This window comes from Perognathus longimembris, chromosome 9 (assembly GCF_023159225.1).
Source record: "Perognathus longimembris pacificus isolate PPM17 chromosome 9, ASM2315922v1, whole genome shotgun sequence".
Classification (NCBI taxonomy): domain Eukaryota; kingdom Metazoa; phylum Chordata; class Mammalia; order Rodentia; family Heteromyidae; genus Perognathus; species Perognathus longimembris.
The window spans coordinates 50,745,360-50,759,027 of NC_063169.1; the positions used below are offsets into that span (position 1 = coordinate 50,745,360).

At 38.0% G+C, this 13,668-nt stretch overlaps 1 protein-coding gene across 1 annotated transcript in view; it reads right to left on the reverse strand.

The window, feature by feature from the left end:
• Nucleotides 1-552: 552 nt before the first annotated feature.
• Moxd1 (monooxygenase DBH like 1) overlaps nt 553-13,668 on the reverse strand; it is a 54,095-nt gene continuing 40,979 nt past the window's right edge. The window contains exons 5-12 of the mRNA XM_048354097.1: nt 13,319-13,498; nt 12,917-13,019; nt 11,626-11,792; nt 10,711-10,902; nt 8,342-8,401; nt 7,970-8,112; nt 2,519-2,687; nt 553-1,695 (exon numbers count right to left, since the gene is read on the reverse strand). Of these exons, the coding sequence (XP_048210054.1) occupies nt 1,531-1,695; nt 2,519-2,687; nt 7,970-8,112; nt 8,342-8,401; nt 10,711-10,902; nt 11,626-11,792; nt 12,917-13,019; nt 13,319-13,498 (1,179 nt within the window). The 3' untranslated portion in view covers nt 553-1,530. The remainder of the gene's footprint in view (nt 1,696-2,518; nt 2,688-7,969; nt 8,113-8,341; nt 8,402-10,710; nt 10,903-11,625; nt 11,793-12,916; nt 13,020-13,318; nt 13,499-13,668) is intronic.

Below are 13,668 nucleotides of genomic sequence, written 5' to 3' on the forward strand. Positions count from 1 at the left end.
GGCACTTCACTACTTGAGTCATGTCTCCATTCCCTTTTATGCATTTGCTATTTTGTCCCTGAGCTTTTTCTGCTCAAGGCTCATGCTCTACTACTTTGAGCCACAGCTCCACTTCCGGTTTTCTGGTGGTTAATTGGAGATAAGAGTCTCATACACTTTCCTGCCTGGGCTGGCTTCGAATTATGATCAGCAGATCTCACTTTCTGGAGTAGCTAGGAATATAGGTGTGGCTGCATTCATTATTTTTAAGATAGGATATCCTTTGTGCCCTGGGTCTGCTAGGACTTTCTCTTTGTGCTTTCCCCTGTCACTGTGGATGACAGTCATGAACCACCACTCCTAGCCATTGCTTCCCTGGTAGCTGGAATAACAGGTGCATTGAGGCGGAGACTAGAACATTTTTTTATTTGTTTTGTTTTGTTTTGTCCAGGCTTATTACGATTACAGGCTTGAGCCACTGCTCCCAGCTAAACATCTGACTTCCTTAATTGACTTCATTGACAACAACACTTAATGTTCTCCAGGAGCATAGAGTACATGACGCAAAACTCGGCTTTTGTTTAGTTTATTAATATGACCCAAGCACATTTAGCTTAATAAAGGAGGATAAAACATATAACAAGTTTAGGGTGGATTATACAAAGAGAGCCAAAAGAATGATAAGACTTTCAACTGGTGGAATTTCTGTGTGGAAAGTTATTCATTACTAGTATGAAAATAAATGTGCAATAGACTGGTGCTGTGCCAGTGTGCAGCAAGTGTGAAACATCAGTGCACTTGGTAAAGCAGGGCTCACCTTACACCTGTTGCACCTGCTCACATGTCCATTTGATCTGGGATCTCATTAAGGATCCTTTACAGTGCCAGTGCAAGACTTGCAGCCAGCTATAACTTCTTCTCCCACCAATCAGCAACTCCCTATTCTACATCTCTCAATCCCTTTTTTTCTCTTTAGATACTGACAGGGGGAAAGAAAAATTCTCAGCAGAGGAGGAGGAACATATTTTAAGGTAGGCTTGGGGTCGGTTAGGAGGCACCTCGGATTTAGGAAAGTAACAGGCATAGAGCTGACATCAAAAGGCTGAAACTAAGAAGTCCATGAGCAATCCCAGAAAAGACTTGTTATACTGGGAAGGTTACATTGACGAATAATAAAGAAGAAAGCTGGAGCGGAGTGTATTTCCTTGTATAACATTAAGGTAAAATCATATTTAAAAGAAACACAGCTATCAAGTGAAGAGTAAAAATGTCAATGAAAAGACATAGAAAGGAATTAAAATTTCTTTCTACTTGATGGTCCAACAGCTGCCCCAGAATCTTAGATATTTCTGAGGAAAAGCAGAGTATCCCAGTGACAGCCCTGATGGAGCCTAGCAAAGTGGGGCAGGGAGGGAAGGGAATGTATAAATGTATCCCCTCTGTGGTCTCCACCACCAGCTCTTCATGCCCAAAGTGGACTGTCTTCAACCTACACTTGAGTGGCAGGCTCAACTCTCACCCCCTGGGATCACCACGTAGAACTCAGCACAATCACCAGCACTTGGTGTTCAGCGTGCTTCCGAGGACCAGGAAGCCCATGAGCAACTGGAGAGCGACATTTCTGTGCAGAGGAGGAGACGAGGAGGTTTTGCACACCAAAGGCTCCACTTTATAGGGTCTTTCAATATCTGGCGGTAAGGCTGTCATCCCTTGAATCTGCAAAGGAAAGAAAAGACAGTGCCATCAACTCGTGCCTTAAGAGGGGGACCATGGCCAATCTTGCCCACTACAGACATTTCTGCAAGGGTCAACAAAGCTGTGGGCTGCTGACCAAGTCAATTTCTTCTTGTCCCCACTTTAGTTTTAGATAAAGTTTCTTTTTCAAAGAAAGCTTTCAAGAAGCAATTTTCAGGGCTGGGAATATGGCCTAGTGGCAAGAGTGCTTGCCTCCTACACATGAAACTCTCAGTTCGATTCCCCAGCACCACATATATGGAAAACGGCCAGAAGGGGCGCTGTGGCTCAGGTGGCAGAGTGCTAGCCTTGAGCGGGAAGAAGCCAGGGACAGTGCTCAGGCCCTGAGTCCAAGGCCCAGGACTGGCCAAAAAAAAAGAAGAAGAAGAAGCAATTTTCAGTCAATTCAAGCAATCACTGAACAAATAAATGATTATACTTATAAAAAATAAAAGGGCCAGGCTCTGATGGCTCACACCTGTAACCCTAGCTACTGGGGAGGTTGAGATCTGAGGATCATGGTTTGAAGCCAGCCCAGTCAGGAGAGTCTGTGGGACTCTTATCTCCAATAAATTACTCAGAAAAGGCTGAAAGTGGTGCTTTGGCTCAAGTAGTACAGAACTAGCCTTGAGTGCAGAGTGCTTCAGGGATAGTGCCCAGGCCCTGAGTTCAAATCCTAAGACTGGCAAAAAATAAAGGCCTGGGGGGGGCGCTTTATTTTTATAGATATTTTGGAATCTTCTATTTTGTTCCAGGCAAGATGTGATAGTAAAGTTCTCAGAGGAGGAATCACAGTGGGACTTACCGACCATTCTGCGTTGTCTGTCTTGGAGCATCTCACATTCACTGGCAGGCTAAGGACCAACTTATTGAAGGACATGCCTTCCTTTTTAGTCCATTTGAATTTATTCATTGCATCCATGAAAGAAAGATTTTTATACTGCTTGGGGCTTTTGATAATGAAAGGCCATGTGCTGAAATTAAATAATCACAATTACATTCAGAAAATCATTACATGTGCCTTTAGAAAATTTTCATCATAATAGAACACACTGTGTAGTTATTCACTTTTACACCCACAGATAATTCCTTCTAAAGCATTTATGAACTCATTACTGGATGCTAGATTAAATGAACGTTTTAAAGAATGGTATTTCTTGTTATAATAATAAAATGAGCATTACTTTTAGAGAAATACTTTTGCCTCAAAAAGCTTCAACTGAGTCTCACAGTTCTAGTTTAATAATTCAATGTGTAAGTATTCCTTTCTGAAGAGTAAATGCAAAAGCTGGGATAGGGAAACCTGCAGATTCATGAAGGCTAACGTAATAGATGTTAATACACATCCTTCAGTGGTGGTCCTGATTTGCTCACCTATGTGAAAAGATAAACAAAAGATATTTTAATTTGAATAGTTTGAAAAAATTGTGCACAACATACACTCCTTTACTTGTCCCTCTTATAAAAGCATGTTAAATGTCCAAGAAGGACAAAAGAAGACATATCCTGTTTGACATGATAGTCTTCAAGTGCTATTGTTATGAAATGTTTCATACCAGTGACTTCAGGGAAAAGAAAAGCACAATTATTGACACATTTAAAAAGGAAGACAAATTAATCCACAGACATCACAGGAGATTATCATGGGTACCTAAAGTGATGTGCCAGTGATTTTCAGTACCAAAAATTATCTCCAGCTGAGGAATCTTCATTTAAAATATTTATTTTTTGTCCTTATTTTCTCTCTTGCATACGTAAAGGTTCTCAAGGAGACTGTATATTATGTTTTTCAATAAGTGCTTTGAGTTGTGACTTAATGTCAGCACTGAAAAGTAGTTCTTCAATATTCTTAACAAGGGACAAAATGGGAAATATAGCGAGCGAAGTGTGAAGATTCCTATATTCTTTAGATCTTTGGTTAATGTCGATATACCTTTGTTAAAGTTTAAATGCATTGTTTTACACAGATCTGAAAGTTAAATAATAAATAAAGAGCTATCACATTCACATTACATTAAACCTATGTAGCAATTGCCTAAAATCTATGGCGTTTTCTAATTAAATTATGGAGGGATTCAGAGATAGTATCTAAAATTAGTATAGAACAGGAAATGGACTTGAAAGAAGCTTAGGGAACATGCATGTAGATGTCCTTTCAAATGTCCTGTTAGATGTTATTAAACATGTCATTTAAAATACTAAAATAAAATTTAATTTTCTGAAAGATAATATGCCTATTTTGAATAGACTATCAAAATAAAATGAAATAAAATAAAACAAAGTAGGAAATGATCAAGAGGAGAGGAGGAGAAATTCTCTATCTGCAGACACCCAATACAGCACAAGATGGTGAATGAGCCACTAAAGATGGATGAACTCGAACTTTCCTTACCTGGCTGATAAAGACTGAGCATTGTAATCATATGCAGTGATGAAATGAGTCAATACACTAGTGTTTATTAAGACTGCATAGCACAAGTAACCTTTGTTAATTTGTAGTATTTGGGAAAGCTCAATGATTCCTATAACAGGACTCAATATCTGAGGATAGAGAACCTGAAAAGGTCAACAAACCCTCTACAATGGCCTTTGTCTCTTATTTTTGTTCTTTCTTCCCCTACTCAAAAATTTTCTATTTTTCATCTTCAACTTTTCCAGCTAATTTAACACCACACTTTCTGATACACTCCTGATGAACAGAGAACAAAAGAAAGTAAGATGAGAAATTGTTTAAAAAATCCTAATTGTTTGTCTTTATAAAAAAATGTGTAAACTTTAGACCAGAAACAAAGAACTACAAAACAACGATTACCTCTGATATTGCTGTGACTAGATAGTTTCATCCTTATTTGACCTCTCTTTCAGCCTTTCCCTCTTATGATTTGCTAGGCTTATGGGAAGCAGGGAAAAATGGCATCCCCCCAGATAAACAATAAACATCAGACAAAATATTATTGTCTTTATATTTCTACTAACCTACTCTCTATATCCTATCATGAGTACAGAAAGTTTAAAATTAAATGTAGCAACTATGATATTAAAAATGCAGAGTAGAATATTTGAAATCATTCATAGCATTATATTTCTTCTTCACATTGAAAACCTAGTAGAAATATAATTTAAAGAACAGTGAAAAGAAAAACGGGTGCCTAATCGATTTGGTCTTTAAGCCAGGACCTACCGGGCTATCATTTATGTCACTGTGATGATGGACTGGATTTGGATGTTTGATTTCAAATCTAAACATGTTTATTTTAAATAGAAGTTTTTTTCTCATACTTTTGAAGAATGAATTTAACCATAAAATTAATTTTTTTTCTGGGTAATGACAGCTCAAAGCACATTTTGTTCTTTGTGGTGATTCTCCTGTCTTTCCAAGTGATGGAAACTCAACTCCAGCATCTCCTGGAGGAAGACATAAGAAAGCACCCTGGTAGAGTTCCCCAGGCACTTTAAAGAAAGATTCCCACAACTTAAACATGAAAAACAAACCACAGAATACATTTCTTTCAACTTGTAAACATACAGGTTTGAATGTCCCTTTGTTTATAATGCTCTCTCCTATAAATCCATGACAAGAAAAATTATCCAATATATAAACAATATTCTAAAAGAAGGCAAGCTATGTTAGCCTAAGTAAGAAGCAATGTAAGATGGGTATGTTGGGGGCTGAAGTGTAGCTCTGTGGTATAGCACTGGCCTGCATGTGCCAGGCTCTAGGTTTGATTCCCCACGCCTAGAATACAAATCAAAACTAAACAAAGCAAAAAGTTCTCCAACCTATTTTCCAAACAAGATTATTTGTAAATGCTATTTTATGTGCTTCTTTGATTTCTATTAAGTTTATTTATTAGATGTGAATATTTTAATCTACTTGCATCAATCCCTTTCACTCTGCAAAGCCCTTCTTCCATCGGAGGAAGCAGAAGGTACTCCTAACTTTCCCATTTATTTTACACTGTGCCATACTGAATTATGAATCAGTTTCTTAATTTGTTAGCTGCTGTTTTCTTCTCTATAAAAGTAGTATTGCGTGTCCTGATATAGCATTATGTTGGGTAAAACCAAATTAATGAAATCATGCATGGGAAAATTCATAGCACTATCACACAATTTTTACTAAATATTTTGTTGTTTGTGTTTTACTAAATATAGACTTCTGTTATGAAGGTCATTGAGTTGTTTACAAATGAACAAAGTAAAAGTTATGCTTTTAGTTCACAACTTATAATCCCCGTATATTTTTAAGCAAAATTAAGTCCTATTTATATTATAACTTCCTTGGCTATCTACATTTTACCATGTCCTCTGTATTTTCACCTCATTCTTAAAAATAGTCTCCCTAGAACTGATATGTATATTTTTGTCTAATTACACAACCCTTACATTTTGAAAAGCCTTAATTATTAGAAAGTTTTTCTGTGCTTAAAATAAACTATTCCACGTCAACATTTCCACCAGCCATTCTAGTTCTTCTTATTGATATCTGTAAGAACTAGTAAAATCTTTTTCAGCATCTACTTTAAAAAATTATCTTTAAGTAGTGTACAAAGAGGTTTCAATTTACATGGCAGTTTATAAGTACTGACATCTACTTTAATTTGTCCAAACAATTCTCTCTGCCTTCTTCTGTTAACACCATGTATACAGCTTTCTTTATTTGCCTTCATGGACTCCTTGAGATGCAAACACTCAGTGTATTCTGTGAGACTTACTTTCAAGTGCTGACTAAATCTAATCACCTCTCCTCAACTCTAATACTCATCATCTTGATCCAAAGCACCCTCATCTCTCATCTGTATAATTGGCAGTTTCCTGGCTGGCAGTATTCTTTCTTTCTTTGCCCTCTCATAGTCCTTTCTCAACAGAGTAGGCAAAGTGATTTATGTCACACAATATGGTGATATGTCTTTGCGCTGCTCCTAAAATTTTCCATGGTTTACTCCCTCTTGGCTTATTTCCATCCCCTCACTTATTCTCTCTTGGACTTCATCCTTCCCCGAACAAATGCACCCCTTTATTGTCCCTCAAGCATACTGGTTCGTATCCATCTTAAACTCATCACACATTTGTGGATCATGTTTGCAGGTTCTTCAGCATGTGGGTGCCTGAGCAAATATCTCCTGCCTAGAAAAGCCTAACTGGAAAGAACTATACAGTTCCTTCATTGTTCTTGGTTGTTTCATAACAACTGCTACTATTTAAAATTCTATACTCATTTATTTATTTTCTCCCTCCAACTCTAGAATATAATCTCAAGAGGAAAATAATATGTAACTTATATATCATTGTATTTCAAGTGGTTTCTATGATATGCATTTGTGCAAAGTTTACATGGCAGTTGTGAATCTGCTGTCTTAAGAAAGAGCTCCTTGGGCTGGGACCATGGCCGAGTGGCAAGAGTGCTTGCCTCATATACATGAAGCCCTGGGTTCGATTCCCCAGCACCACATATATAGAAAATGGCCAGAGGTGGCGCTGTGGCTCAAGTGGCAGAGTGCTAGCCTTGAGCAAAAAGAAGCCAGGGACAGTGCTCAAGCCCTGAGTCCAAGGCCCAGGACTGGCAAAAAAAAAAAAAAAAAGAAAGAGCTCCTTCTAAGCTTGAACCCTGGCTAGCATTGGGGAACTTAAATAGCCAATGATGTCCTATACTGGCACCAGATGATCTCTAAATGTTTGAAATGACTCAGTATGTCTAGAGATATTTGTACAATCAATGTGCATGTTTTCTAAACATCTGCTTTCTTTATCAGAGTATGGAATTTTAGCACATATTAACCATAGAAGATGTATGTCCCTGGTTTAAGAAAAAAGAGCAGTGAGGCTACTATGAACTGGTAGTAGCCAATATTTCATACAATCACAGTTCTAAGCAGGTGGAACTCAACGCATGTTGTGTGACTCTACTGAAGAAGGCCTCTCAAAAGCTTCTACCTACATTGCTCTGGACTTCACTCCATGGGAATTTCCCTTTGTTCACTGTGCTTTGTGTCCTTGCCTTGTAATAAATACTAGCCATAAGCACAACCAAACACTGAGCCGTTTAGGTCCACGTATCAAATCATTGATCCTGCAGATAGTCTGTTGTTCCCTAGCCATGGCAACCAAGAAGCTTACTAGGTCTTCCCAGTGACAAGTAATGACATAGGACATCATATAAAATAACCTCATTACACGATAATGACACATCAACCTGGAAATAGAGCCCAACCTATTTTAGTTTATGACCTGACTACAAAATCTATTGACCACTTACGTGACTGGTCTGTAGATCTCCTTAACACCAATGAACTGCAGCTGTTCCATAATGTCTGGAATACTAGCACACCGGGTAAGATTAATTCTTGGATAATAAAGTAGGTAGGAAAGACACATTTCATTCCTGGTGCTTAGTCCTCCCTAAAAATGGAGATATTTAATTTAGCAAAGTTTGTACCAATTGGTACTATGTACCAATACTGGTACATAGATCATAAAAGCCACCCATACCATGGAGTTCCTTCCAATTCTGAGATGAATTAAGGCTGAAAAGTAAAAAGTAATCACACGAATGATTGTTTCTCTTTTTCTCCAAAATTAAAAGTTCTTCTCCATGAATGAACTTTAATAATGAGAAAAATATTCTTACCCAAGTCATCCCGACTCTATCTTTTGTGTTGTAACGACACTCAGTGATTAGATTGTCTCCCTAAAACATAAAAGTAAAAGTTTACAGGTTCAAGTATTATATGCTCTTAGTTATCTCACATATTTGCAGACCAATGACTCATATTTGCTATATGAATGCATGTATCATGCTATTTGATTCAGGATAAGACTTTTCATCTGTTTTAATGTAGGTTTGCTAATATAACTAGCAAGCAAGCCAACAAATAAAGCTCTCTATGTCAGGCCAAAATGAATATACTTTGCTCAGCTAAAAAATAATCATTAAGGGCTGGGAATGTAGCTTTGGCTTAGCGGTAGAGTGCTTGCCTTGCATTCATGAATCCCTGGATTCAATTCCTCAGTACCACATACACAAAAAAAGCCAGAAGTGTCGCTGTGGCTCCAGTGGTAGAGTGCTAGCCTTGAGCAAAAAGAAGCCAGGGGCAGTCCTCAGGCCCTGAGTTCAAGCCCCAGGACTGGCAAAAAAAATAATCATCATCATTGAAAATACCATTTATCAGCAGACACCAGAGGCTTATGCCTGTAATCCTATTTACTCAGAAAGCTGAGATCTGAGGCTCAAAGTCTGAAGCCAAGCTGGGCAAGAAAGTGTCTGACACCTTTATTTTCAATTAGCCACCAAAAAGAAAAAAGTTGGAAGTGGAGCTGTCACTGAAGTGGCTGAGCACTAACCTTGAACAAAAAAGCTCAGAGCCAGTGTTTAGTCCCTGATTTCAAGCCACAGAATGGGCACAAAAATAAACAAACAAACACAAATAACACTTATCTCTGGATAGCTTTTGTATGAACATCAAATAACATAATATATATTTAGATATTTAGTCCTTGCTAGAGATTATATGTTAGCAAGGTTACCTATTGCTTTGCATTATTTCTTTAAAGCTCTTTATTTTCTTAGAACAGAATTATGAAAAAATTAATAATAATTTATTGTTTTAATGCTTTCCAATTTTTGACCATTACAACATGCAGGAAATGCTGACAGTTTTATGGCCCTCCATGTAGATAAGTGGATGGAACAACAGGTCAGGTACAGTTTCTGGCATCAGCCCCTAGACTTTCCCTTCCCGTATGACTTCTCAGAGGTGCCAGAGATCAAAATCTCAGCATGTATTTATGCTGTAATCATGGCGGACCAATGAGGAAGTGCTGAGATCACACAGGAAACTCACTGGCAAGCGCATCATATTAGAATTACAGCCCTTATGTATTTTGTTTCTCAAATATCATTTTGAGTATAGCCAAGAGTTTCTGGAAGGAATACAGATTCCAAGCTGTGAACATAAAAAAGGATAATCCTTAGAAAAACCATGTCTCTTTCATCTGCCCAAGGTACTTCTTTTTGTTTTTCTTTTTACAGTTTCCCTTACATCCTCTTACATTAGGCCTTCTCCTGAACAGTCATCTCATCAAAAGACGGCTCCAAGAATCATACAGAGAACATATTGCTGTTAATGTCATTGCTCTTTCATATCCTGTATAAGAACATAACTTTAAAGAGTTGATTAGAGGTAGGAAATTCTGTGACTACTGAGTTTGATGTCTATAGAATAAAATATGGGGGTAAAAATGAGGCATCATAAAATTGATGAGAAAAAGTGGCTTTGTTACCATAAAAAGTAAGATCCTCTTCTTTCATGGTAACCTCAAGTATTATAGAAAGCTGAAGAATAGAATTAAATATGTTCAAATATCTTTTCTTTTTTATGACTTTTTATTACCATGTACTAGTTGCACAAGAATGTACATAATGTATCCCAATGAAACTCACTCACTCTCATTCCCCTTTACCTTCATTGTTCTATGTACTTATACGCAGATAACCTTCAACCATATATCTTTTCTAATGAAAGAATTGTTCTTAAGTTTTGTGTTTTTTTTAATGAAATGAAACAGCTAAAACATGTCCTCTAGTCAAGGAGGCAGAAAGAAATCTCTCTGATTTTATCTTGTTAGAATTGTAAGCCAAAGGATCATTAACTATGGAAACAAGCTTTCTTTAAATTAAAACAACAACAACGAACAATAGCATATGTTTAGTGATTGGAGCCTAAAGTTGATTTGATTTTATTTATTCTGGTTTTGTTTTCTTTTAGAGAGAGAACTTGCATTGCCCCTAGCAATAGTAAGAAAGGTAAGCTTCAATGTTGGGAAGCAGATGAAATGCATTCCATTGGAGTTGTGCAATACTTGTGGTGGGTGGCTTTCAGAGAACGGACATGGTGAGATATTTATGTCACTGATAGAAACCTAACTATATCTTGGCAGATATGTCTTGAGACTTTTATAACATTTATTTTCAGCAAAAGGGAATAAGCATGTACGTACTGGTAAGATTGTTTGCTCTTCCTTTAGATACTGAAACTCCTGGAAATTGAAGTCAAAGTCATCATCATAAGCCAGTAATTTCATTTCCTGCCCTTTGCGAAAATGACGCAGCCTGATGCCTCTGCCAGCCAGGTGTGCGTGGAGGAGAACGGCAAACACGTGGATCCCACTGGGCCTTTCAGCTTCCAGAGCCTTCGGGGAATAGCAAGGAAGAGTCAATCATCCCAAACAAGTGCCTGTCCAGACAGCTCTTGTTCAAACATACTGGGAGGAATGACTGAGAAGAAAAAGCTAAAGCAGTTTAAGTTAGCAGTTGCTCTGCCAGACCTGTTGAATGGGGAGTGTTTAATGTTCACTTTGAGAAGCAACACTTGCCAGGTCACAAGAAAGGGAGCCTAGCAGATCACTCCTAAATGTACTTTCCCTTTGTCCTCTTTTTAGGAGGCAAAAGGCAGTCCTCAACACTCTTAGCAGAAAGAGCCCAGCCTGATAGCAATCTGAAAAGGAAACTCTAGATCGGAGAAGTTCCCCTGTTTTTCCACATAGGGAAGCCAGAATGGCCAGTAGAATTAATGAATTATCCATGGCTCCTCTACCTAGCAAATGTTGTCATGCAATTTAAATCATGGTCTAAATCACTCAGCTGACTGTCACCTACCTCACCTGTCTACAACCACCATCTCATAATTCCTAAAAGCACATAATCCACATTGAAATGACTTATTCAAAGGAGAAACTATCAATATTAAATGTTAATATTTTTTCTCATACATAATATAATATATATATTACAATAATGGCTTTAAAGGTGCCAACAAGAAGAGAACAAATCATTCACATTGGAAGACATTGTCATGCTAGATTCTAAATACATGGGGTAACTGACAGTGGCTTCCAAACTCAGCTATTACTTACCTCCTCTAGACATTCCAGTGTGCAGTGACCTTCAGAGCGGAACTCCGGCAGTCCTGGGGGCATGGTGTGGAAGAGACTCACCCACAGGCCAGCCTCGATCACCCCAGCATCATACTTCCTTATGTCGGTTGTATGAAATAACCTCAGCCCAGAGCTATCGATTAAGCCTGGAACAGAAACACATGACAGCCCATTTGAATTCTTAGACAAAAAGAATACTTCTCATATTCAGTTGACTCGTTCATATTCCTTAAAAGTCATTGATCAACAAATCGTTATTAGTAATCTATGCTATAACCAGTAGTACATTAGAATTGTGGGGATAAAAGATAAGACAGATTCCTTGCTATGACAGTATAAGAAGGAAGGCTGTAGACCTAAGCACTTCATGCTCTAGTGCTCAGTATTTGCTGAATAATTAGACAAATCCAAGTACAATGGTTACTTGGAATTCCTTCTGCTGAGGAGTTGAATCTTTTGGGTTTTGATTGGGAATATTACCTAAGTAAACTCAGAAATCAAACTCATAGCCTTATACCTGCTCTTCAAATCAAAATCATATTACACAGACATATTTATAGGTTGTTTATTATACAACAAAATGCTTGATAGTTTTTGTTTGTTTGCTTGCCTGTTTGGGGCAGTTCTTGGGTTTGAACTCAGGGTCTTGCACTTATTTGCTAAGCAGATGTTTTAGCATTTGATCTATAATGGCCTCATCCCTGTTTACCATAGTTTTTCCTTTTTATTTTTCAGCTTTTTTTGCCTCAAAATGGCCTCAGACTGTAACCTTACCTACACCGCTCAGGTCTTTGGGATCACGCTAAGCTGGTTTGTTGAGATGGGGCTGAGCAAATTTTTTTGTCTGGACTGCCATAAGCCACTTTCTGCTCATTCTGTCTCCTAAATAGCTGGGATTGCACACCTCTTAATAAAGCTTTTAATAGGATAAGTGGTGGGTAGCTTTTTCTGATACGCAGTTAGAAAGAAAATGTTGGCTAAGCACTATGTACTTGGGGAAATTGCATAACAAAAAGGGAACAAATCTATGAATTCCACTTTCTGATAGCATGAATATGGTTTTTAAGATAAGAAACCCTATACCCATTTGTCTGGTTAAAGCCTAAATTCTGAATAGCACTCTCTTTTGGTCTAAAAGAAAAAAGAAAGATAACCAATGTACAAAGAGAGCTAATGTCAAACTCTTGGTTGCTATGTTGTTTCAACCCTTACAAACAAGTGGCATAAGCTTTCCAAGCTCACAAGTGAAATGTGTAGAGAATGAACTCACCTTTCTTGTGTGTCGGGTTATCATAATGGACTTCCAGAAGCACATACTGAGGATCTAATGGAGTGCCCAGGGATAATCCAACATGAGGTGGATAAGAAAAACCCTAAATATAGAAAGTTCTGTGAGACGATATCCTGTGAAAATACTTAAAGGGCCCACTCATTCCCCAAAACATTCCACTTCCAGTACTCGGGATTCAACATCTCAACCTTCTAGGATTCCATCAATCATTAATCAAATATCACCACTTAAGGAAAGAATCCTTTCCAATGAAAAGAGAAATATACTACTCTCATATCAAAAATAAAATATAAGAATTTTATGTATATGCATCAGCACCAAATTTGTGGGGGAATTGGGATCCATGAATTGTTCTACGTCTTAGTTTATCATTAGCCCCACCTCGCCACCAATGGCCCAGGCAAAAATCACTGTCTCGCAGGTGAGGAAGGCATCAGGCATGTTTGGGTGGTAGCACTCATGGCCGTAGTCCAGAACGCTGTCGTTAAAGCTGCTGCTGCACTGGTAGAGCAAGATGTGGTGGACCATGCTCTCATGGCCTCTCTGTATCACTGGCTCAACCTGCAAAAACACACAGGAGGAGGATGACAAATGTAAACATTCTACCATGTCCTACAATGAGCAAAAAATTAGTCTTCATGATTATGTAATCATCCAAGGGCTTTTCTTCTCATTATGAAAAGAATAGCTCAGGTAGAACTCATTCTGGAGTCAATGAAGGAAGGTAGTGG